This window comes from Pan troglodytes, chromosome 3 (genome assembly GCF_028858775.2).
Source record: "Pan troglodytes isolate AG18354 chromosome 3, NHGRI_mPanTro3-v2.0_pri, whole genome shotgun sequence".
Classification (NCBI taxonomy): Eukaryota; Metazoa; Chordata; class Mammalia; order Primates; family Hominidae; genus Pan; species Pan troglodytes.
The window spans coordinates 68255348-68280841 of record NC_072401.2 but is presented as its reverse complement, the minus strand read 5'-3'; the positions used below and the strand labels follow the sequence as shown (position 1 = coordinate 68280841).

At 35.2% G+C, this 25494-nt stretch overlaps 1 protein-coding gene across 50 annotated transcripts in view; it reads left to right on the top strand.

Annotated features, from left to right (window-relative positions):
- The window catches only part of ADGRL3 (adhesion G protein-coupled receptor L3), an 861998-nt gene that overhangs the window by 381486 nt on the left and 455018 nt on the right, over positions 1–25494 (top strand). For all 50 annotated transcript variants that reach the window (XM_054683087.1, XM_054683094.1, XM_054683080.1 and 47 more), the window contains one exon: positions 3674–3887. In XM_054683087.1, coding sequence (XP_054539062.1) covers positions 3674–3887 — 214 coding nt within the window. The remainder of the gene's footprint in view (positions 1–3673; positions 3888–25494) is intronic.

Sequence of the window (25494 nt, the reverse complement as noted above, 5' to 3'; positions counted from 1 at the left end):
CTTTCCTCACAGTTAATATGTGATCAAAAGCACTTTTCACTAGCGGTATGTTTGATATGAATTTTGGAAACTTTCTGAGGTTCTGACATCTTTATCAGAGATGTTTAATTAGTTCATGTCTCTTCAGTCAGTCCTATGGTCAGTGAGTAGTTCCAAAGTGTGGCATCCTAGCAGAAGGTTTCCAGATTTCACATCTAAAACTTTTCCAATTTATTCAGCAGATATCTATTACACACCTAATAGATGACACTGTATTCTTTGATATAACAGATTACCTCATGGAATAAAAGTGGTAAGGAGCATAAGAAGGTATGTATATACCTTCTTTCCTCCAAATTATTACGTTATGAGTCACTCCACAATGCCCAATGCAATGTTAACCTGGCACAACATGCAGTAGACTATTTGACTCATTACTCTGCATTTGAATTGTTGGCATTTTCCATGTTTTAGTGTTTTCCTCTTCTAACCAAGTCTTTCCATTAGTAGCATGATAACTGAATGGCAAAAAACTTTTCTTAACAAAAACCTTTTTTTTTCCTTTGGAGTTTGGTTGCTATTAAAACAGTTAGTAACATAATTAAAAGTAATTTAAATAGCTAATTAGATAATGTTATAGAGTAATTTCCAGCCATACATTCCCATTAACAAATTCCCGTAAACAAAGTATCCATCATTTATGGAGTGCAGTTTGTCACTGGGTTACTGATGATATAAATGCAATTATACATTCAATGGAAGAAAGCATACACAAACTCTGGTACTCCATAAAAATTGCCATACCCATAACTTTTGAATCATTCTTACAAGTCCAAAAGATACATGGAAAATTTGGACCCCGACATTTTAACTGACTTTGCAACTGCCTAGTGTCTGGTACTAAATCATATTTTTAACAGTGAAGACCCAGATTAAAGCTATGTCAATGTTTTGACAAAACTGACCCATGAGTTTAATAAACCAAATTCCCCACTTACTGAAACAAATGCTTTTTGCTTATTTGTTGTTTTTTTGTTACATTAACCTTTTTTTAAAAAACTTAATTGACTGGTTTAGTCAACATACTATAGCTAGATGAATCCAATGTTTGGAAGCAGTTTCAATGTGATTTTTTATAAAATGGTTATAAAAGTTAAGAAACAATTTGTCTCCTAATAAATGTATAAAAGTTTACTCTAAAACATTCAGGGAATTCTGATATTAAGGACCTTTTGTGAAAACAAAAACAAAAACACCTCTATGATTCCATTTAAATTGACCAAAGTCCTTTTTTTAATTCAATGATTCTATTATATAAGACTTTAAATACACTTATGAAAATGTCTATATCCATGAAAATAGCATCTCAGTATTGAAAAAGACTTCAGATTTAAATAAGCATCCAATTTCTGAGTGATAAACAAAGAGTTTTATTTTAGGGACAACAGAAATGCACATATCACAAATTCAGTGTCTATTGTGAGAGTACCTTGCTAAGTGTTGACACAAGAACAAACTTTAAAAGTAACATTATAACCAACCTTTAATTGTGCTAACTCTCTTCAATCAATGCTGTGGATGTGCTAGATTCTTCTATGGGTGTGTGTGTATGTGTGTGCACACAAAAAAGAAAGAGAGAGAGAGAGAGAAATAAAATGTTGAACACCAACCAGAATGGAATTAACTGTGCAGTGCAGCTTGAATAACTTCAAGTGACCTGTTAACCTGCTAAGAAGTTTTGCCTAGGGTCTATGGTACAGTCCTACTTTTTCAAAAATATCATACAAATGAGGTAAAAACCAACATCACTCTCAACTTTTAAATTATAGATATGTTTCATAAACCAAATCAATATTTTCTCTAAACTTCAAGAGAAAATATTTATAGTTACATGTTTTCTCTTTCTTTGCCCCTCCATTTTTCACCTCCCTGCCTCTCTCCTCCCTTCTTTTCACATTTCATGCTTCGTAAAAAAGCCACAAGAGAAGCACATATTTGTTTAAATACATGTCTTTTGTGCATGTGCACGTTAGTGAGTTAATCAACTATAAATGCAAATTTAAGCTATCATGTGTGTTTCTCTATAACTGATTCTCTTAGTGTGGAAATCAACTTATTTGACAGTTAGTAAATGCTTCATTTAAAATTTAAATTACATGCTTATAAAAGAAGATTTGTTGAGTTATCATAACTTAACATTTGACTCTTTTCCAATAATGTAGTGATTATGTTCACAATCTTGGAGAGGGAAACTGTTAAACTTGACAGGAAAAGGCAGACCTTTTCTGTATAAAAATTAAATATATATGTCCAGCAAACATCTAAACTTAAACGTCAAGCTAGAAAAAGTGTGTTTCTCATAAATATGAAGGACAAATATTTATTTTTCTTATACAAAAAACTTTTATAACAGCAAATTTTACATAAATGTAAGCAAGCCATTCACAAATAAAAGCAATACAAAAGGTCAATAAACATATGAAAATATATTCCACAGTACAAGTAAAGTAGTACAAGTTAAAGATATTATACCATTCTTTATCAAATTGACAAAGCTTAAAGGAATTGATAATATTTAGTTTTGAAGAAGAAAGTATTGTTGATAGAAAGTATTCATTTTCAAGTTTATTTGAAATCTATTGATATTTGCCACATTTGAAATGTATTGCCCTCTTGATTCATCAATTTCATTTTTTAGAAATGTACCTTAAAATGTATTTGGATAATTAGGTTTTCTCAAATATATTACAGCCAAGGTGCGCAGATAGGTTTAGGCTTCCTTGCAGTATTATGACACAAAAACACCAAGACCTTTCAGAATGTCCATGAGCATAGGACCAGTTAAATAATTTATATATTTATGAGATGTAGCCATTAAAAGTGAGGGAAACAATATCCAGATATGGAAAGATTTCCATCATATATCATTACATTTATAAATAAAATAATACAAAATATCAAACAATATGTATAGTGTGATACTACCTGAGTAAAATTTTCAGAGTAAAGTGAAAAGAGGAGCGGGAGAACACACACATGTCTGTTTCTGTGAAGAAAATTCTAATTGGGAGGTCTCCACATGGGTAACTAATTACCTGTTGACAGTGGGGAAGAGTATGGGGAGGAGCTAAAGGAAAATATAACTTTTCCTCCAAACGAATCTCCATTTTCTTAAATAAATAGCAAGCATTAGTTCTACAGTGAACTCACAAAGTATTGCCTAAAACAATGGACGTATGTTGTAAAATTGAAATAGATTACTTAAATAAGTATATTTAAAGTCAACAATAGTGCAATTTTTCAATGATGATTTTGTTATTAAAAAGAGAGAAGAAAGGAACACTTGCAAGTTTTATTTGAATATCTGACTGTATAAACTGGATGATATTTCTATCTAGTTTTAATCTGACACACCAGGCCAAGAGTTTAATAGAAAATCGACAGTGCCTTTTTTCATTTATAAGAAAAAAAGTGTGATAAAGATTTTAGGAAATAACTGTTTCTGTTAGATTAGAAGAAAAATATTTATAAAGTTACTGAAGAGAAAAATATTCTAGTTTAATTAAAATTATGAATCTTAACTGCTTTATATCTTCGTATTGATTTACCCCAAACATTGGAAAAGCGAACACATGTAATTTTCCTTTGTATGTAGTAACGATGGCATCTCTTTTCTTCCTCTTCCTTTTGGCAGCTTTCAGCCGTGCCCCAATTCCAATGGCTGTGGTCCGCAGAGAGCTATCCTGTGAGAGCTATCCTATAGAGCTTCGCTGTCCAGGAACAGATGTCATCATGATAGAAAGTGCCAACTATGGCAGGACTGATGACAAAATTTGTGACTCTGACCCTGCTCAGATGGAGAATATACGATGTTATCTGCCAGATGCCTATAAGATTATGTCTCAAAGGTATGATACTTCTAATATCCTTTTCTTTGTGCACAATATAAACCTTCAACATCAATCTGTGTTACATGTTAAGCATAAGAACATAAACAGTGTTATGTATTTTAGGACACTTCGAAATAGTTTTTCCATATCTGACTATTCCTTGTATCACCAAAATGCTAATTGCAAACAGCAGTTGGAAAGTATTACAATTTATTGGATTATCTATTACATTTCACGGTCTGCATGACATTGCATGCTGTTATTTTGATAGTGTTCTTTAGAACTGAGTTCATTACATGAGAGAAGAATAAATGTATTTTTCACAATTTGCAAAAATAAGATTTTCTCCAAATATGGCAGAAAAATTATTTTACTGCTAACAATAACTTTCTAACAATGTAGGGAAAAAAAGAAGTAAAAATTAATAGGTAATTTATAATCATTAATCAAAATGTAGTAAGAGTATTGATTAAGGATTAGTTGGCCTTGGAAAATAATTTTAAAAGTATTCTTTTGCTATTCAGCATATGAAATTAATTTAAATATTTGAGCAATCTAAATATGGCCATATTAACATCATATAAATGAATGTATCATATAATATCAGTGGGTAAGAAATATTTTTGATTCTAAAGAGACTGGTCAGTAGGAATGCATATTATATAAGGTTTAAATTATGTTAAAATGTCTTGATAAGTTAGCTAAGTATTATATATCTCTTAGATATTTGTTCACTATTACTATGCTTTCTCAGAAATCAGGGATAAAGTCATTCCTTTACTATAAGCCTACAGCTATTCAGTTATTTCTTTTCCTTCTATTATTTAAGGACTTCTTTAAATATAGGGAAAACTATATTTTAGATAAAACTAAACAAATTGAAGTCTAAAGACAAAAACAGTAGATTTCAAGGATTCTCTCTTTTGTACTTAAGAAAGCCTTCCTTATTTTTCACCTTTTGTCTTCTTCATATTCAAAATTTTGATAAGTGTTTTTGTGTGTAATTAATACATTCATAGTCAATATGTTATTTTTATAAATTACTATTACATAAATTATTAATACTAATTATAATATGTCAGGTTTTTGATGATTAAAGCACTGATGTGTACTTGAAGGGTAATGAAATATGGGCAAATCTGAGGGCTTTTATTTGTCTATTACTAAAATGATGGCTCATGCTAAGGTGAGCATTAATAGGAAATAAGATATTAAAATTAGGGATTTCATTTGATAAAAGTTTGGTTACATCTTGTTGTTCTTGTGTGTCTCTATTATCGTTACGTATTTGACATACCTCCAACTATACTAACTGCTATGCCTGAAAGAGTTCTGATTATTTAGTTGTGTGTAGGTATTGTAATGGTGTTTCAGGAGTGGTTTTCTATGAGTAGTATGCAGTGGGCACTATGACTAAACTGATATTTTTATTTGTTTTAGTTAACCAAACATAATATTCTGTAGAATTCATTTGGAATGTGAGTTGAGAAGGAAATTCTGCCTTTCTCTGATTCATTTTTCACTTAAAATGTAATAGAAGCATTAGCTCTTTCATCTGTGTATGATTTTCACTGAACTTGTTTTAATCCTTTCATTAATATTATTAACAGCTCCAAAAATAAGCCTTTAATCTTATAAGTATTTCAAAAAAGTAGTTATAATGGATCCTTTGGAGTCACTGAACTATATGGGATGCGTACACTAAGTGACAAATGTGTAGAGTAAAAATACTTTAAGCACCGTTAGTAAATCACTTGTGTAAACCCTCTTGGTGGTTTCACAAATATGAGTTGTCAGTTAGCTGAAATAACTTTGGTTAATTCTCCATGGAAGCAAGTTTCTCACTTGCCTTTTAACTGTTAAATGTACTAGATTTAGACTTGTCCAAAGTAAATGTTTTTGACTCTCTGAGAAAAGAAATCAGGTTTTATTTTGTAAGCTCCCAAGAGACACAATGTCATGGCCATTTAAGCTGCTTTATAATGAACGTAGTTACACTATTACGCCAACCACAGCATGTTAAATAATGCTAATAATTACTACTTATGGTATGGACATCATACTAATGGTACAAACAGTTTAAATAGATTAAAGCATTTAAACTGAAATCATAATGGAAAACATGTTTTTTTTAAAGGTATCTTAATCCTTTTCTTTTGCTTAAACTTCTAGAAAGAGACTATATCAGAGTCTAAACGTTTCTAAGCATGTCTTATGAAGGATTATTACTCAGTATAAACAGCATGATTATCACCGTATTCTTGTATAACCTTGTTTAAAAAGCCCATAACTTGCTTCAGAGTGATGCAGTAGACAGATGTCCTAGGCAAGGAGAGATATGAAATGTCATTGAGGCAGATGTGTGAATACATGTGAACAAAGGCATAAATTAAACTGCATACTGATGTGTAAATTAAAGCTAAGTGTGAAAAATTTGGAAGTTGAATTGAAAGGCTGTAACTCTTGATTTCCATATTTTTCTTCAGTAGAGCTTTGCAATCTGATATATGGTCTAGAGAAGCCACTTTCTTCATTGCTTTCCAGATTGCATTTTCTCCAATCACGTGTGCTCTTATGCCATTCTGTCCACCACCCACCAATCGTCCATGCTTTACTTCTGCTTCATTATCTTACCAGAGAACTTATTAAAACATCACAACAGATTTATTTGTCCTTCTCAGGAACTTATACTTTTACTCAATTATTATCATCTACATCTCTCTTTAATCTCATCTAAACATTAACAAACCTATATTATCACACAGCTGCCTTGTCTAAAGCAAATTGTAGGCTTCTAGAAGGCAGACTGCCTGTTGATTTTACCTAAAACCAACTTTGGATATATAAATGAATAAATAAATATGCTAATTTTGTTATGCCACTTAAAAGCTTTCTTAACTCTATTATTTGAATGGTTTCTATTTCTTTTTGTTTTTTTATATATTTTAGAGAGTTTTTAAAAAAAAATATTACACGTAACTTTGGAAATCTAAATATGAAAATTACAGTTTAGCAACTGGATAACTTTAGAAATTTTACATTTGGCATTCAGCTTAGGTTTCATGTTATTCTTAACTATTAATGGAAATATTTCAGTTGTTAACCAGCACTTGAAAGTTTACAACGTGCAGTTTACCATAACAGTTACTTTTGGGCTTGATGGATAAATAAGTTAGTCGTGTTTTCTCCCCATAAAACTATGTATTTTTTGGCAGATGAGAAAACTCAACTATACCATTTGCTCAACATTTTACTTTTTATCTCATTTATATGTATTGAAGAGATTAAAGGAAGAAGGCTCTTTCAGCTGAATGATATAAGAGAGCATTTCACTGGAGAGGAAATCTTAGAGCTGCTTCTTGAAAGATGGCAGCATTAGTGGAACCAGAAGAGACCTAAGTGATACTAGCTATGTAAGTGGAAGAACACTAGAAAAGAACACAAGGGCATAGCTTTTTTCTAGTAATCTTTTGCTCATCCTTGGTTCACAAGTTTATTGCTGTTCTGCTGTGGACGTTTTATTGATGTATAATATGCCTACAGAAAATTCCGTATATCATACATGTACACCTCAATGAATTTTCACAAATCAAGCTCATCCATGTAACTATCACAGATGAGGCAGAAAATTAATGTCACCTCAGAAAGCGCCCCCTTGTGCTCTGCACCAGCCATATTCCTTCCTACAAGGATTGCCCTATCCTGATTTGAAAAACTAAATTAGTTTTGCCCACTTTGTAATTTTAATAAAAGGTTTCATATATTATATACTTTTTGTCCGGCTTCTCTCATGTAATGATTTATTTTTAATGTAAATTTGTTGAAGCATTTGTATATACTATATAATTCACTCATTTCAATAGTACAGTGATGTTTTTAGTGAACTTAGCAACTGTTGCAACCACTGCAATAAATCAGTTTTAGAATATTGTTGTCACCACAGTAAGATTCTGCATGCCAATTACTGTTCATCCCAATCTCCTTCCCCAACCTGTGCAGTGTCCAATCTACTTTCTGTCTATATGTTTATCTTCAATGTATTATTTTAAAGCTAAAAAATGAGTATTTAAAATCAAGTTAAATTTAATGGGCTTTTCAGTGGGTACAATATAGAAAAAATATTGGCAGTTATTTCTGGAGGTATGGAAATAGATATGTTGCTTGTATTTTGAATACTCTTAGAATCAAACATCATGAATCTAGACATTTAAAAATATTTCTTTTGAGTTTTCTATCAAGTGTAGGTGTTAAATATACAAAGTAGGAGTATTTTTTTTCTATTTAAAGGAGCGATCTAAGTTTTGTTTTAGACTCAGGGTGTTCACATATAATAGTCACATTAGGAACATGCAGAAAAGAGAGAGAGAGAGAAGGCCGGGTGCTGTGGCTCACACCTGTAATCGCAGCCCTTTGGGAGGCCAAGGCAGGAGTATTGCTTGATTCCAGGAGTTCAAGACCAGCCTGGATGTTTTATGAAACATCCATCTCTACAAAAAATAAAAAGTTAGCTGTACCTGGTGGGGTGCACCTATAGTCCCAGCTGCTCGGGGTTGCTGAGGTGAGAGGATGCCTTGAGCCCAGAAGGTTAAGGCTGCAGTGAGCTGTGATCATAAAACCGCACTTAGCCTGGGTGACAGAATGAAACTACTTCAAAAAAAAAAAAAAAAAAATAGAGAAAGAATTGTTCTCCATCTTTCTGAAAAGTTAGTTTTCAGTTCATATCAATAGCACTGAAGGTAATTTTATAGCTTACAAAAGATCTTGCGTTCTGCGGAAGTCATTCGGGGTGATGCTAAGAATTTTTTCAATAGTATGAGGAGGTGAAATGCCAGTGGCAGTTTTGGAGTGTACATAGCCTAGTAAGTGTTCTGCAATAACTGCATTTATATACATGAGTTATTCCGTTCAAGTATTCTCCTTTACTTCTTTGACAGATCCATTATGTTGTCTCGTATTTCTCTTATAAACTATAACAGATCAGAAACAATTCCTCATGTTAGGAACTTTTCCATTGAATCCACATTCTATGTAATAAAAAGAAAGAAAGGCATAGAACCTATAATATATAATACATTTCTTAAGGATTACTGTCTATGTGCATGTCTTTTTAAATATAAAGGAAAAGAAAGGAGAGAAGGAAGATAACTTTTTCCAAGGCCTAAATGTAGAGAATATGGAGAAATGGGAAATTTCCTATATGAAGGGCATTTACTTATTTCTTCTCCTCTAATATTTAGCTTTTTTCAATTCTGGAAGTACATTTTGATAATGTCTGCTAAATTACTTTCAAGTATTTCTTGCTATTAATTTAATTTTGAAAGAAATTGTGTGTTACCGTATGCATTGTTCAAAGTTAAAAAATTTAGTAAATGATTCAAATATTTCATTATGGCTTATGGGAAAAGCTAAAGGGAATTGTATTAGGTCTCCTTTGCCCACAGGAACTATTAACCCTTTATTGCAGCCATACTCAAAGCATGGTTCATGGAAATTTGGAATCCCTTTTAAGGAGTCTACAAGGTCAAACTCAGATTTTTCTCTGGTTGTATGCTTTAATTTCTTGCTTTTTCTTTTCTGTGTATCCATTGCATGTTTTTCATAAGGTTACCATGAGGCTTACAAACACTATCTTATAACCCACTATTGAAACCGATGACAACTTAACACTGATTGCATAAACAGACTCACAAAAAGGAAACTAATAAAAACTCTACACTTTAACTTCATTCTCCCACTTTTTAACATTTTGTTGTTTCTCTTTATGTCTTATTGTGTTTATGTCTTGAAAAGTTGCTCTAGTTATTATTTTTGATTGATTCATCATTTAGTCCTTCTAGTTAAGTCAAGAGAAGCTTATACATCATAATTACAGTGTTATACTAATCTGTGTTTTTCTTTGGCCTACTGTTACCAGGGAGGTTTTTTTTGTTGTTGTTTGTTTGTTTCTTCTTTTCTTGTTTTGTTTTTTCCTTCAGGTGATTTCTTATTGCTCATTAACATCTTTTTTATTTCTGATTGAAGAACTCCCTTTAGCATTACCTGTCTGGTTTTGATGAAATCACTCAGCTTTTGCTTGTCTGGGAAGGCCTTTATTTCTCCTTCATGCTTAAAGGATATTTTCGCTGGATATACTATCCTAGGGTAAAAGTTTTTTCTTTCAGCACTTTAAATATGTCATGCCATTCTCTCCTGGCCTGTAAAGTTCCCACTGAAAACTGTTGTCAGATGTATTGGAGCTTTATGTCATTTGGGTTTTTTTGTTTTGTTTCGGTTTGGTTTTTTCCCTCTGGCTGCTTTTAGGATCCCTTTTTTATCCTTGACCTTTGGAAGTTTGATTATTAAAAGCCTCAGAGTAGTCTTCTTTGAGTTATATCTGCCTGCTGTTCTATAACCTTCTTGTATTTGAATGTTGGTATCTTTGTCTAGGTTTGGAAAGTTCTCTGATATTATCCCTATGAATCCCCCTTCTCTCTGTCTCTTTCTCTCCCTCCTCTTTAAAGACAATAACTCTTAGATGTGTTCTTTTGAGGCTATTTTCTAGGCATGCTTGTTGGTTTTTATTCTTTTTTCTTTTGTCTCCTCTGATTGTGTATTTTCAAATAGACTGCCTTCTATTTCACTAATTCTTTCTTCTGTTTGATCAATTCGCTATTAAGAGACTTTGAAGCGTTCTTCAGCATATCAATTGCATTTTCAAGTCTAGCATTTATGCTTGATTCCTTTAAAGTATTTCAATCTGCTTATTAAATTTGTCTGATATAACTCAGAATTCCTTCTCTTTGCTATCTTGAATTTCTTTGCGTTTCCTCAAAACAGCTATTTTGAATTCTCTTTCTGAAAGGTCATATATCTCTGTTTCTCCAGGACTGGTCCCTGGTGCCTTATTTAGTTCATTTGATGAGGTCCTGTTTTCCTGGATGTTGTTGATACTTATAGGTGTTCTTCAGTGTTTGGTAATTAAAGAGGTAGATATTTATTGTAGTCTTTACAGTCTGGGCTTGTTTGTGCCTGTCCTTCTTGGGAAGGCCTTCCAGGTATTTGGAGGGACTTGGGCCCCAAGCCCAATAATGTTGTGGTTTTTGCAGACTCATAGAGGCACTGCCTTGGTGGTCTTGGATAAGACCTGAAAGAATTATCTCACTTACCAGGCAGAGACTTGTTTTTTTCCCTTACTCTCAAACATATTGAGTGTCTCTCTCTGTGCTGAGCCACTTGGAACAGGGCGTGTAATGATGGAATCACCCCTGTGACCACCATCACTGGGACTGTGCTGGGTCAGACCTGAAGCCAGCATGGTACTGGGACTTGCTCAAGGCCTTTCTCTTCAAGGTAGTGAATTCCTCAGGCCCTGGGGAGTGTCCAGAGATGCTGTCTGGGAGCCAAGGACTGGAGTCAAAAACCTTACCAATTTGCCTGATGTTCTATTCTTCTGCAGCTAAGCTGGAACTTAAACCACAATACAAAGTCCTTCCCACTCTTCTCTCCTCTTACTATGGCTGAGGATCCTCTCTTGTGGCTCCCACCACTACTAGTCCATGGGGTTTCTCCAGCCCACAGCCAATGTTCACTTAAAGCCCAAGTCATCTGCCTCAGCTTGTGTGAACGTTGCCAGGCCTGGAACTCACCCTTCAGGGAAGTGTATTCCCTTCTGGCCCAGAGCAGGTCCAGAAACGCTGTCTAAGAGCCTAGACCTCGACTCAGGGACTCCAAGGGCCTGATTGCTACCCTATCCCACTGTGGCTGAGCTGATAGCTGGGGTGCAAGACAAAATCCCCTTTATTTTTCCCTCTGCTTTTCTTAAACAGAAGTATTTCACCATAGCCACCACAGCTGGGAATGTGATGGGTCTTTTCTGAAGCCAGCACGTCTCAGAGCCCAAGGCCCATTGCATACCCCCTGGGTATCAATGGTGGTTTTTCAGGGCCCAAGCGTTCTTTAGTCAGCAGGTAATAAGTCCTTCCAGGACTGGGCTCTTCACTTCAAAGCAGTAGTCCTTTTTGACCCAGGATGTGTTGAGAAATGTCATCTAGGAGCTATGGCCTGGAATGGGGACCTCATAACTCTGCCCAGCACCCTATCCTACTGTGGCTGAGCTGGTATCCAAGATGCAAGACAAAGTCCTTTTTCTTCTTCACTCTTCTCTCCTTTAGCAGAAGGAAGGAGTCACTTTTGTTGCTACAAGCTACACTGCCTAGGGTTAGAGGAGCGATGGCACAGGCACTCCTTGAGCTGTGCCAGGTGGTGTCTTCCTAAGTCACATACCACACAAGTTCACTGGCTCTAAGCCCAGCCTAGCACTAGGAATTGCAGTCCTTGTGTCCCAAATTTCCTTTCAAGTTTACCTAGGACCCCAGAGCACTTTGGCCCTCAGTGGTGAGGCTTGCATGAAACCCAAGTTCTGGCCCATGGGATGAGTGATTCCCCTCTGTCTAGGGCTGGTCCAAATGCTGCCTTCTTGTGTGGGTGCTGGCTGAGCCCAACATGGCTTAATTCTCTGCTGTGACAGGGCAGCACTGAATTCAATGTAAAGTTTCTCAGTCACTGTGTCTCCCTCCCCAAAGTGCACAAATACTCTCTCTGTGCCTCATGACCACAGCCGGGGAATGGGGAGGGGTGTCAATGGCGATTCAAGACTGCCTCTCCTGCTCTCCTCAGTGCCCTCTTTTAGCAATATGAAGCTAAAACCAGGTACTTTGATTGCTCATCTGATTTTTGGTTCTTGTCATGGAGCTTTTCTGTGTGCAGACAGTTGTTAAAATGTGCTGTTCCAGCAGAAGGGGACAAACAGTGTATGCTTCCATTCTGCCATCTTGCTCTGCCCCTTAGTTACTTTTTAATACTTGTAAATGAGAAAATGTATTATGCCAGCCTTTTGTAATCAGACTTGAATATAACTGAGTACTGTATAATTTCTTAATGTTTTATATACTAAGACTTTAGACGGAGCAATCTTCACAGTCAAACCTTTTGCTAATAAGTTATAAAAACGAAAGTGAATTTTTACTTGTGCCACACTGCTAACTTTGGTTTATTATATACTTAAGTTTATTATTGTGTAGCATTCTGATTTTATTTTTCATTCTCTGCCAGAGCTCAACTTACACTGAAAACATATTATGAAATTTGCCTCCTTGAATACTGTATCTGTCTACCAATCATAAGCTTTAATTGACTCATTGTTTATTTATTATTCTCCTGGCGGGAGAATTGCTCAAGCCCAGGAGTTCAACCCTAGCTTGGGCAACATGGTGAGACCTCGTCTCTACCAAAAATTAAATTAAATAAGTAGCTGGATGTGGTGTCATAAGCCTGTGGCCACAGCTACTTGGGAGGGTAAAGTGGGAGGATTGCTTGAGTCTGAAAGTTCAAGTCTGCAGGAAGCTGTGATTGCCTTACTGCACTCCAACCTGGGTGACAGAGGAATACCCTGTCTCAAAAAACTGTTGGGAAATAACTGTTATCCTAGTATTTGTTAATATGATAAAATGCATTAATTGATAATGATTTCTGTAAAGTTAGATATTTACCTTATCGCTTGTGTAGAAAAAGATATATAAATCATATCTATTTGTGATTATGATTTCCAAATGGTAAAAGTGAAGTATGTTTTTTTTTCATGCATAAGGGCTAATTTCAATATATAAATATATTATGTGTTTGTGTTCTGGCTCAAAAAGACTTGAGATCTTTCCAAAAATGTTAAGTGCCCATAACTATTAGTACTATCAATCTTTGAAAATAAACATTTGGAGCTGTTTCTTGGACTCGTTCGTGTATTGAGAAAGTAATGCTTGGCAAAGAATATAAGTCTACAGGAATGCTGTAATATAAAAAGAAGAAAATATACTTCAAAAGTAATAAAAAGACAAGAAGGAGAGATAGTTGTTACGAAAGGAGACTAGCTGTCTATGGGTTAAAAGGTGAATAGATGATAATTGAACGAATGGGAACTTTTCACTTAAGCTTATTGATGTTGTTGAATTATTTAGAGCCACTTTGATCCCAAACCTTCACCAATGATCATCTGAACAACTCTGTATATTTTACTATTACATATTAATGTTCTCCTGGAGATTTGAATTTACTTAGCAAATGTAGTGCATCAATGTTATATGAAATATTTATGACAGTTCTTTACCAATACAAACATTTTTTAAAATATCGTATTATAATATGATCCCCTCATTTAGTAACATTGACTTTTTTATTTGTTTCATGGTAATGGTCGTTTTTTGTTTTTTTTTTTTTTACTTTTACAACTATACATGTGAAGTCCACCAAAGCCTGAATATATGGTATAGCCTTCAGGTTTTCTGTTATAGGTGATATATATTTCATATGTATTTCTCATATATGTTATAGCTACATATTTCTAACTACTTAGACACTCATTTTTATCTTCTTTCTCTCTCCAGACCACAAATATCTGTCTTTTTATTATAATTTGGCATAAAAATACCTATGGCCAGTTTCATCAGTTAAAATCTTCTGGACAGTGGGAATTATTTATCTGTGTATATTTTAGAAATTAGGGTCACAAAACATACTGCTCTCTCACAAATTAGTCTCTGCAAAATTTGTCATAATACAGGTTTTTCACCTTTCTAGGTAATTCAAGTAGATCATCCTTGCCCGAGGAGATACAATCCTGAATTACTTTCTAAGTTTGTTTCTAAAGCAAACATAGAGCCCTTCAAATGGTTTATAGTAAGTTAGCATTTCCCTGCTGTGACGTTAAAAAAAATGTTCAACTATAACAACAAACACATGTAGTATAATTTTTTATGGATAGGCATAGAATTGGAAAAGCATAAATGATATTAGCAGCACAAGCCCACATGGATACTGGAGGGCAACATGAACCTCCTGCGAACTAACAGAAAAGTGGATCTTAATGTAATTTGTGAAGTACATAACATCTAAAATGTTACACATGAGTGAACGTGAAGGAAAAATGATTCTCATGAGATGCTATCAGATACATATCTATACATATTTCATAGCTGTAATTCATTATAAAATAATATCAGCAACAAATAACAAAAAGAAGCTACTACATAAATCTCATCCCCTACATTCCTTTAATCTGTTGTACTATAATTTTTTGTCAGAAATGATTGAAGAACATGTGTTTTGATGGTTACAGCATGAACTCAAATATCCTTAGAGTGGCACTTTTGAAAATAGTATACCAGTGCTGTTGGCATCCATGTGAACACACAAACACATTTACACACATACGAGTGAGATCATAACTTCTGATGTAAGTATATAAGGTATATATGACATATATTTGTAAAATGCAAATTAATTTCATGAAAAAAATGTTATCTAATGGATTAAGATTTCAAAAAGCTTACTTTTTTCATTTATTAAGGAATAAATGACTATATTTTATCCATTTTTTATTTAAAATTTCTTTTGATTTTGTCAGGATGATAGAGCAGACATAATTATTTTATTTTACTGATGACAGAGCTGATGCTCCAACTGGTAAAGAGATTAATACAAGGATATGACCCTATGCCTTTTAGGGGCCAAGGGAAAACTTAGCTTTTGCTCTCTGAAGGCTCACTGAAAAAATAAACTCACTAAAGGCTCATGAATTGGATGAAATACATGCAAATTTTATGAACGTGTACACAGAAGCCTTCAGAATGAAGACCCAAAGATACAGGATAAATTGTTCATTTTTATACTTAGGCTCGACAAAGTATGGACAGCCATGTAGAAATATGATTGCACAAAATGCTATGGCCTAATGCTAATAGACTGAGTGACTGGGGAAACCCAGGAAGGCCCATCTGTCTAGATTCTTCTTGGCCTCTCAGATCATTCATTCCTTCTGGGTATGAGGCAGGACCCTCTCTGGAATGGGAGTTTTATCATCTACAGTGAAACAAGGTAGGTCAGATAATTCCTTTTTGTTCTTTGAGACAAAATCTCATTCTGCCACCCAGGCTGGAGTGCAGTGGCGCAATCTGGGCTCCCTCTGCCTCCTGGTTTCAAGCGGTTCTCCTGCCTCAGCCTCCTGAGTAGCTGGGATTACAGGTGCCTGCCACCACGCCTGGCTAAGTTTTGTATTTTCAGTAGAGATGTGGTTTCACCCTGTTGGCCAAGCTGGTCTTGAACTCCTGACCTCAAGTGATCCACCTGCCTTGGCCTCCCAAAGTGCTGAGATTACAGGCATGAGCCACTGCGCCTGGCCTAGATAATTTCTTTATGGTCAGTTTTTCCAAGGAAAGCTGGAGGGACAGATAGAGTAATTATTTTAGGTATTATGGCTAGCCTTGGGGAAAAGGGGTTCTGGTTTCTATGGCTAGCCTCCAGCATGAATGGGACTGAGACAAGAGAACAGGAGAAGGTCAGAGAAAAATTTTCGCTTCTGCAGCCACTTCTGAGGCCTTCATTTTGGGGTATTGTTTTCTGAGTCACAACAGCTTTTACTCCAAGTTTAATTTTATAAATAAATTTTCTGAACTAGTTTATTTGGAAAGCAAAATGACTGGTATTTGTTATTTTGATAGACAAGTGTATCTTCCATTTATTGGCAAGATAAAAAATTAATTTAAACTGAAAGTTTTCTAATTAAAAGAGGAAATGGGCGAGGCGTGGTGGCTCACGCCTGTAATGCCACCACTTTGGGAGGCCAAGGTGGGCAGATCATGAGGTCAGGAGATCGAGACCATCCTTGCCAACATGATGAAACCCCTTCTCTACTAAAAATACAAAAATTAGCCGGGCGTGGTGGCATGCATCTGTAGTCCCAGCTATTCAGGAGGCTGAGGCAGGAGAATCGCTTGAACCCGGGAGGCAGAGGTTGCAGTGAGCCGAGATCACTCCACTGCACTCCAGCCTGGGCAGCAGAGTGAGGCTGCCTTGCCAAAAAAAAAAAAAAGAGGAAATGAATTGGAAATGAGATATTCAACAACTGCAGATTTTTTTTAAGAAAAAGTTGTCTCCTGGAGCTCCAAAATTATGTTAGGTTTAGGAAGGTGTTTAGAAGTCAGACCCCCCTACTCCTCAGATACTTATGCCTCATCTGTAAATTCAGAGCATGTGGTTTGAAATCTTTACAATAGGCTTTGGTTTGGCATCCAAGCCACATGTCCTGGTACACACTGCTTTGGAGCAATTTAGAATACTTGCTTTGAAAGCTTATTATAAACATAGAAAAATCTGTTTTTCCACAAGGATAGCACCAGAGTGCCAAAGAGGTTATTATTGTGACTAGAGATCAACGTTTTTACATGGTCCTTTATTATTGAATCAGAGGTGTCATTCCCGATTTTGATAGTTTATTTTTCTATGTAAGTCAAAATAGAAGGGTTTAAAGAATACCTGTCTCAAAAAGGATCTCTCTTTATTATGTCTTTAGCAATACATTAGCTTCACGTTCTAAAAAAAACATGGCATATTTACATTTGTGAATGTTTTACTTGCCCATTGATATTTAATTATTTTCTTATATGACTTCTCGGTATAGAATTCTGTTTCTGGGAAAATCCTTACAACATACGCAGTTTAACCTTCAAAATCAGAAAAGTTTTAGAAATTGGGGGCATTTTTTTTTATTTGGGGGCATTCAGTCTTTTAAGGATTCCAGGACATCAATCTTCATTTCTATAGTATGGATAGTATCTTTTCCCTATCCCACTCCTTCCTTTACATTTCAATATAAGAATGCTGTTACTTTTTTACTTTAAAATTATCTCTCTATGAATTTGAGTCATTGTGATTTACAAGTTTTCAATTTATCTGTTACCGAATGCGCCAAAAATCTTGTAGGCGAATTTCAATAAAGATACTTTGTTTCCTTTCAAATCACACAGGGAACACCCATTCCTTTATCTTTTCGTTTTATAGAACTATATATACTCTTTAATATTCTACCATTCGACCAGTTTTTGAAACCTATAGAACACAATCTTAATTTTAGTAACTATAAAAACAACAAAATATGTCATTTCCTAATCAATTTATGTCAATTAAACACAATTTTAAAAATATGAATGAGCTCTACTCAATGAATTCAAACTATTAATTCCCATGGAGAACAATAAACTTTGGTCATAATTTTGGGAACAAGTTTTTGCACATATTTGATATTGTGTTCATGAAGCCCAAATAACCATGATTGGAAATAAATTATCATTTTTTCCTACAGTTTTCAGAACCTAGATGATATTACAAAAGCATCTGTTTACATGCTAAGACTCATAAATATTTCAAGTTTAATTTTCTCTATCATACTTCATGCCAGTGGTGGTAGGGACTATTCTGTCAGCATTCAGCTGTGGCCGTTCTGCTAAGGAAGACAACATAATTGTTTTTGAAAAGATTTTCAGAGGTGCATGGAGAAATAAAAATAAATTTATATCTTCCTTTAGCAGATAAGTGGAAGCACTACCATTTTAAGGTCTTTCAAACTACTATACTTAGGTATTTCCATCATCCATGTGTCTTAAAGTGATTTATGTTTTCTAAAACAAATTCTCAAGTATTCTGCCTTCTGCGTGATTGTGAATATATGTTGTTAGATCAAAAATGTGTTTGTTAAGGAAATTTCACTTTTAAGTGGGATAAAATCTAATTTAAGATAAATAATAAATAATAATAACTAGTAAAATAAGTAAACGGTTAATAAATAAACGCTTGATCCATGCTAAAATGACCTCCCTGTCTTATATCTGCCAACCCTGGTTTGGTTGCTTCTTTAGAATTCCAATGTGTAATAACCCCCAGTAGTCCTAGGGTCTCCCCATCAAGGTTAAAGCAGTTTCAAGACTCAGTAAGTCCAACGAAAAGCCTCTTTATCCCTACTTTTCCAGAAAAACCCACTTATCCTTATTGGATCCGTATGATTCATTTGTAACAGAAAAAAAACTTGTTTTTAGCAGTAATCAAATGTTTCAGTCTGAATAGAAAATAACTAAAAAGTGGCCAGGCACAGTGGCTCATGCCTGTAATCCCAGCACTTTGGGAGGCCGAGGTAGGTGGATCACTGAGGTCAAGAGTTTGAGAACAGCCTGGCCAACATGGAGAAATCCCATCTCTACTAAAAATACAAAACTTAGCCGGGTGTGGTGGCACACCCCTGTAATCCCAGCTACTTGGGAGGCTAAGGCAGGAGAATCACTTGAACCTGGGAGGCAGAGGTTGCAGTGAGCTGAGATCATGCCATTGCACTTCAGCCTAGGTGACAGAGTGAGACTCTGTCTCAAAAAAAAAAAAAAAAGAAGGAAAAAAAAACCTAAAAAGTATATTGTGATTTAGAGTGCTGGATGCCCTATGATCTGATTGGAGATCCTGCATGAGAGAGACATTTGGCACTAATTAAATTTGAATTCTAATTTTAGTTTTGTCATAGCTTTTGCACCTAAGGTCTTTTCCCTGTCTTATCATCACTGGTCTGGGAAACAAATACTGAAGCCCTGGGCTGTTGTAGGTTAAAAGGCCACAAAGTGAAAATGGGATCAGAGTTCTCCTTTGCTTATAAACACATTCCTCTGTAAGACTAGAACCACGCAGCTGTGCTTCTGATTTTGAGCTGAGACCTGGATGCCTTCATTATGTCAGTGTCTGCCCTCCACTCTAGGTTGTTGAGGTCTAGATAATTAAAATGTTATAGAAGCATGAGCCATGCTTATACTAACTATAACTTTTAAAATTATGTTGAAATTATTTAATTGCTGGTATTATTGCTCTGGAATAAAATGCCTATAAAAGGTGCAAAGAAATACCATAATATTTTTCTCTTGGAATGAAACAACCAATGAATCACATGTTAAAATTGTTTAAATATTTAACATTGTATAATATGACTTAGCAAAGAAAAGTCTTGAAACTCAAATGATCCTTTCTTCCCCTTTCTTTAGTTCAGTTTGAACTTTAAAACGCAGTAAAATAATTCCATGTGTTCTACTCTAAAAATAATTGCTGTAGTTTTTACAGTCCTAACATTTCTTGTTTTTTAACACATATACCAAAAGAGGCATTGTTAGATAATGCATAGTAAATGGTATGATTCATTTGTAACAGAAAAAAAAAAACTTGTTTTTAGCAGTAATCAAATGTTTCAGTCTGAATAGAAAATAACTAAAAAGTGGCCAGGCACAGTGGCTCATGCCTGTAATCCCAGCACTTTGGGAGGCCGAGGTAGGTGGATCACTGAGGTCAAGAGTTTGAGAACAGCCTGGCCAACATGGAGAAATCCCATCTCTACTAAAAATACAAAACTTAGCCGGGTGTGGTGGCACACCCCTGTAATCCCAGCTACTTGGGAGGCTAAGGCAGGAGAATCACTTGAACCTGGGAGGCAGAGGTTGCAGTGAGCTGAGATCATGCCATTGCACTTCAGCCTAGGTGACAGAGTGAGACTCTGTCTCAAAAAAAAAAAAAAAAAAAAAAAAGAGAAGGAAAAAAAAACCTAAAAAGTATATTATGATCACAAAATCTACAAAAATTAGAAAATTTGGATTATAAAAAGAAAGTATCTTGCAGCAAAATGGAAATCAAAAGTAAACTATTCTGTGTTTTGAGGAAGCCTTTAAATTCGTCTCATTATAACTTTCACTTCCACAGAAAATAAGGAAGTAATTTTCATAGAATTTGCATCTTAAAAGAGAAAATAATATTTTTTACTTTTTGTGTATAGGCATGGAGTGGAGAAGATTGTTAATTTTGTTTTGTCAGAGAGAACTTGATGTTTCATAAGAAAAGTCAACAGCAAATGTGTGTCCACAATAATACTAAATAGATAATGTGATGGTACTCTGTAGAAGCATCTGGCAAACTCTACTGAAATCAGAATAAGTGCAAGAATATACACTCTAATTAATTATTCCATATTCTATGTGAACATTGTGATGTGTAAGTAGTTATAGTCTAGGGATACAAGTAAATTATGTATCATTCAAGATCATTGATTTCAAACTTAACATATAAGAGAAACCAAAATGCTGTTGTTTTGGCAATAATATTACCTTGATACAAAAAAGTGCAAGTTTTACTTTTTAAGCAAGTGACACATATCCATGGTTTCTGTATTTCTATAGACCTTTATGAAAAGCTTATGTATGTGAAATGAGTATTGAGAATTGATGCCGAGCAAGTCCAGGATTGACAGCATAAACAGACTCAAAATGCCCATGAAAATAAGCCTTCATCTAAGATATTCTGCCACATACACTGCTCAGCCAGGAATCATACTAAATGCTGGGAACTGAAACATGCCTAAAATAGTCCCTAATTACAAGGAGATTTAATGGGAGAGACGACAAATACTTTACATAAAATATGGTAGATGCAATGAGAGTGATACAGGTAATTAAAGTATCACCTGGAAGGGCTCCTAATGCAGCCTGAGGTGACCTAGAAAATGTCATAGAGAGGTTGGAATCTTAGCTCAGTCTTTAACTGTACATAAAAAAAAGGGGTCACAGTGCATTCTAGGCTAAGGCTTTACCATGGGCTAAAGGGGAAGTATGGGATTGCACAGATGTGAAGTGAACTAATGCAGTTTGGTGAACATTTGAAGTTAAAGTGTAAATCAGAGAGCTGTAATGATGAGGTATCTACAGACAAGGCAAAATAATAGCTTGCTTATTATGTTAAGAACACTGGATTTTCTAATGACTGTGTTAGTTTGCTAAGGCTGCCATAACAAAATACCAGAGATTGGGTGGCTTGAATATCAGAAATGTATTTTCTCACATTTCTGGAGTCTAGAAGTTCAAGATCAAGGTATTGTCAAGGCCTTTCCTTGGCTTGTAGACAGACAGGTCCTCACTGTGTCCTTACTTGGCCTTTTTCTCTGTGCCCTTACACTCCTTGTGTCTCTTTCTTTTCTTATAAGGACATCAGTCCTATTGGACGAGGGTCACATCTTTATGACCTTATTTAACCTCGTTTAGTCTTTTTAAAGGCCCCGTCTTCAAATACAGTCACATTGGAGGTTAGGGCTTTATTATATGAATTTGGGGGCAGGGAGAGGGGACAATTTAGTCCATAGTAATGATCATGAAGAGGTCTCACTGCAGTTTTAAGTGAAGAAGCAAAATAAATTCTTGCATTAGGAGAGTCCCTGTCTTGCATAATGAGGATAGAATTAAGGGGAAAATAATGGGGGTATGAGGACCAAATGGAAACATAACAAGTCCACATATGAGAGGATTGATTTAGGGTGGTTGTGGAATGAATGGAGAAGGGAAACTGAATTGAGAGAAAACCATAGTGTTGAAATTGCCAGACAGGTTCTTCCTGCCCTCTACACAGACAAAAGCAATTCACTGAGACTGTGGTATTGCAGTAAAGAAAGAGTTAAATTAACACTAGCCTTGCCATGCAGAAGAGGAGTTATTACTCAAATCAGTCTCCCCAAAGACTCAGAGGTTAGGGTTTTCCAAGGACAGTTTGGTGGGTGGGGGACTAGGGAATGGGTGCTGCTGATGAGTGGGGGATGCAATCATAGGGGTGTGGAAAACACTCCCAGTGTATCAAGTCTGCCGCTGGTTGGGTGTTCACAGGACTGGTGGAGTCATGAGTCATGAGTGTGGGTGGAGCCAGTCGATTGCCAGAATGAAAAAGTCTGAAAAAAGTCTCAAAAGACCAATCTGGCCGGGCGCAGTGGCTCACACCTGTAATCCCAGCACTTTGGGAGGCCAAGGTGGGCGGATTACGAGGTCAGGAGTTCAAGACCAGCCTGACCAATATGGTGAAACCCCATCTCTACTTAAAATACAAAAAAAATTAGCCGGGTGTGGTGGTGCACGCCTGTAGTCCCAGCTACTCAGGACGCTGAAGCAGAAGAATCACTTGAACCCAGGAGGCGGAGGTTGCAGTGAGCCGAGATTGCATCACTGCACTCCAGCCTGGGTGACAGAGATTCCGCCCAAACAAACAAACAAACAAACAAAACCTTAAGTTCTACACTAGTGATATTACCTACAATTGAAGAAGTCACAAATCTTGTAACCTCTGGCTACCTGACTCCTGAGCAGTAAAGAATTATAAAAACTATGCCTACATTTTTGCAGAATTCAGACCTCTGCAATAATCCTAATCTTGTGACTTTTCATCAGTTTTAAAGAGGCAGTTTCAGCCCCTGAACAAGGAAGAGATCAGTTTTAGGGAGGCAGTATTATCATCCTTGCTTCATAATTAAACTATAAACTAAATTCCTCCTGTGGTTAGGGTTAGCCTGGCCCATGCTCTTTTCTAAAAGCCAGAACAGCCAGTCTGTGAGGCTAGAAGCAAGATGGAGTCAACCAGGCTAGATTTCTCTCACTGTCACCATCTTCGCAAAGGTGGTTTCATTGTTAATTGGATTCCGACCGTGAGAAAAGAAAAAAGAACAGAATAAATCCAAAGCTTCTGTCTTAGGAAGTAGGTGGTGGCATTCCATAGGAGGAGAGCAGTGAATAAACATCTGTAAGGCCCATTAAACTGGACCAGTCTGCTTCCACTGACTGCCTCCTACCAGCTTCCCACATTTGCACACACAGCTTTGACTTTTCATACTCCCAATCTTGTTCCATCTGATCCAGTCATGATGATGTCCTTGAACTTGGCAGAGGCCGAGCATCTAAGAATGCTGTTAGTTCTTCCATTGATCAAGTTAACAGCATAAACACTGTTCATATTAATTTACTGTAAAATGCTAAAGACTATTTCAGAGAATATACAGAAAAACAAAAACCCTCTTACAGTTGACATTATAAGTAAACTGAAGTAAAAACCAAAAAAAACCCCAAAACAAATAAAAACTGAGGCGAATATTAGAAATGCAAAAGGAAAAAAAAGCAATTTGCAAACTCATTCAGTCCACATTTTTTTAATGTATTAAAGTTTGTTACTTAGCTATTTTATTGTTTATTTGGCTCTTTTGCTGACCTTTCTGCATATTTTACTGCATGTGTACAAGGAGATAATAAGAATGAAGAAGTAAAATTTTCGTCTGTGAATTTTGTTTTCTAAATATGTCTCTGTTTTCTTTTTTGGGACACTATAAGGTCATAGACACATGGAATTTACTATAACTTTTATTTATCTGTACTATTAATTGACAATAGTCTAAATCATTGAAATATGCAACAGCATAGAGATATGACTTAGATTAGAACTATAACGGATATTGATAGTGACATTCAGTCATCTCAGTCAAATCATGTGGCAGTGTTCTTGAAACAAGCTTATAATCTTCTTTTGGAAAATTAATATTTCACTGACTATCTGTGAACCATTTGGAATTGCTTGCTTAAGATTAAGGTGAAAAAAAGTAATAGTTATTTTCACTTTAAAAATTGTCTTTTTTTTTCTTTACAGTTTAGCATTCAGTTAGAATGGGAGATAATGCTTATTTGTTAGTGTTTATGTAGATAAGCCTTATCAACTGTGAAGCTAGTAACTGTAAAAAGGAAGTCACAGCAGGGATAAGGCAGGAAAATCATTGCCAACAATATTTATATTAGTTAGTCTGTTTGCCAATTTTATATGAAAAAGATATCTGAGTTCCAAATTGTTTAATGTTGACCTTAATTAAAATTTGCTCATCAGTATTCTCAGAGAAATCTAAACTCATGTGTTATTCCTCACCTCCTAAAAAAAATAAATTTTAACTCTGCAGAAGTGCAAATACACAATTAATAAGCAAGGTATAATATGCTGTATGTACTATTTTGGACTACACCCTAAAGACTATTTTAAAACCTTTATTAGGTTTCATAAAGTCATTTATGAGTAAGATGGTGCCTGATTAATTTTCATGGCTATTAATATTTAATAGACTAGCTCTTAAAATTAAAGAAGTAAACATGGTTCATGCAGAAAACACCCAAAATATTTAGGATTAATTTTAAAGTATTTCATGTCTTAAATCACATTATTAATATTGAGTTCAGTTTGTCTGTGTATGTTTTGAGTATTTTAGAGTTCTTCCTCCTGAATTTTCTTTCCTGTATTTATGTACAATCCTGATTATGCAGCCCAGCTTCACCTAATATTGTTATGTCTTAATCCCTCCTTCCCTCGGGCATGCCCTGTGTTATTTTCAAATGTGTAGCATTGTGATAACAAATATATTAAATTAGGACCCTCCAGCTTCTGATCTGAATTTTAAAATGGCCTGTGAGCAGTCATTTTTTAATATACGGAATAAATTTGGCATAAATTATGGATGATTATTTTAGCTACCTTTAATAACCCACCCCCAAAGAAATTGAAATGAAAGATATATAATAGGTACCAAAGATGTGTCATGCACAGGGTGGTTTGTATTTATGTCTAAATACAGACATTTTTGAAAGTAAAAATGGGCAGTGTTAGTAATTATATCAAGATTATAGTAGTACACCCAGAGGGTTCTGTACTAACTGGAATGTGTGTATGAAGTCTAACGAAAAGAATTAATTATATTTTTATGAGCATTTCAGGTTAAAATAAGGGAAGTGATATATATGTATATACTTCTTATAAAAGAGCCTGATTTTATTTCTAATGCAAGGGAATCTGTGACATGAACATTTAATATATAATATTTAAATCTCTAACCTAGTACCTTTCTTTGAGTCAAGTGTCACATTCCTGTAACTCGTTCTTAATTTTAAACTTATGTGTGTAATGCATT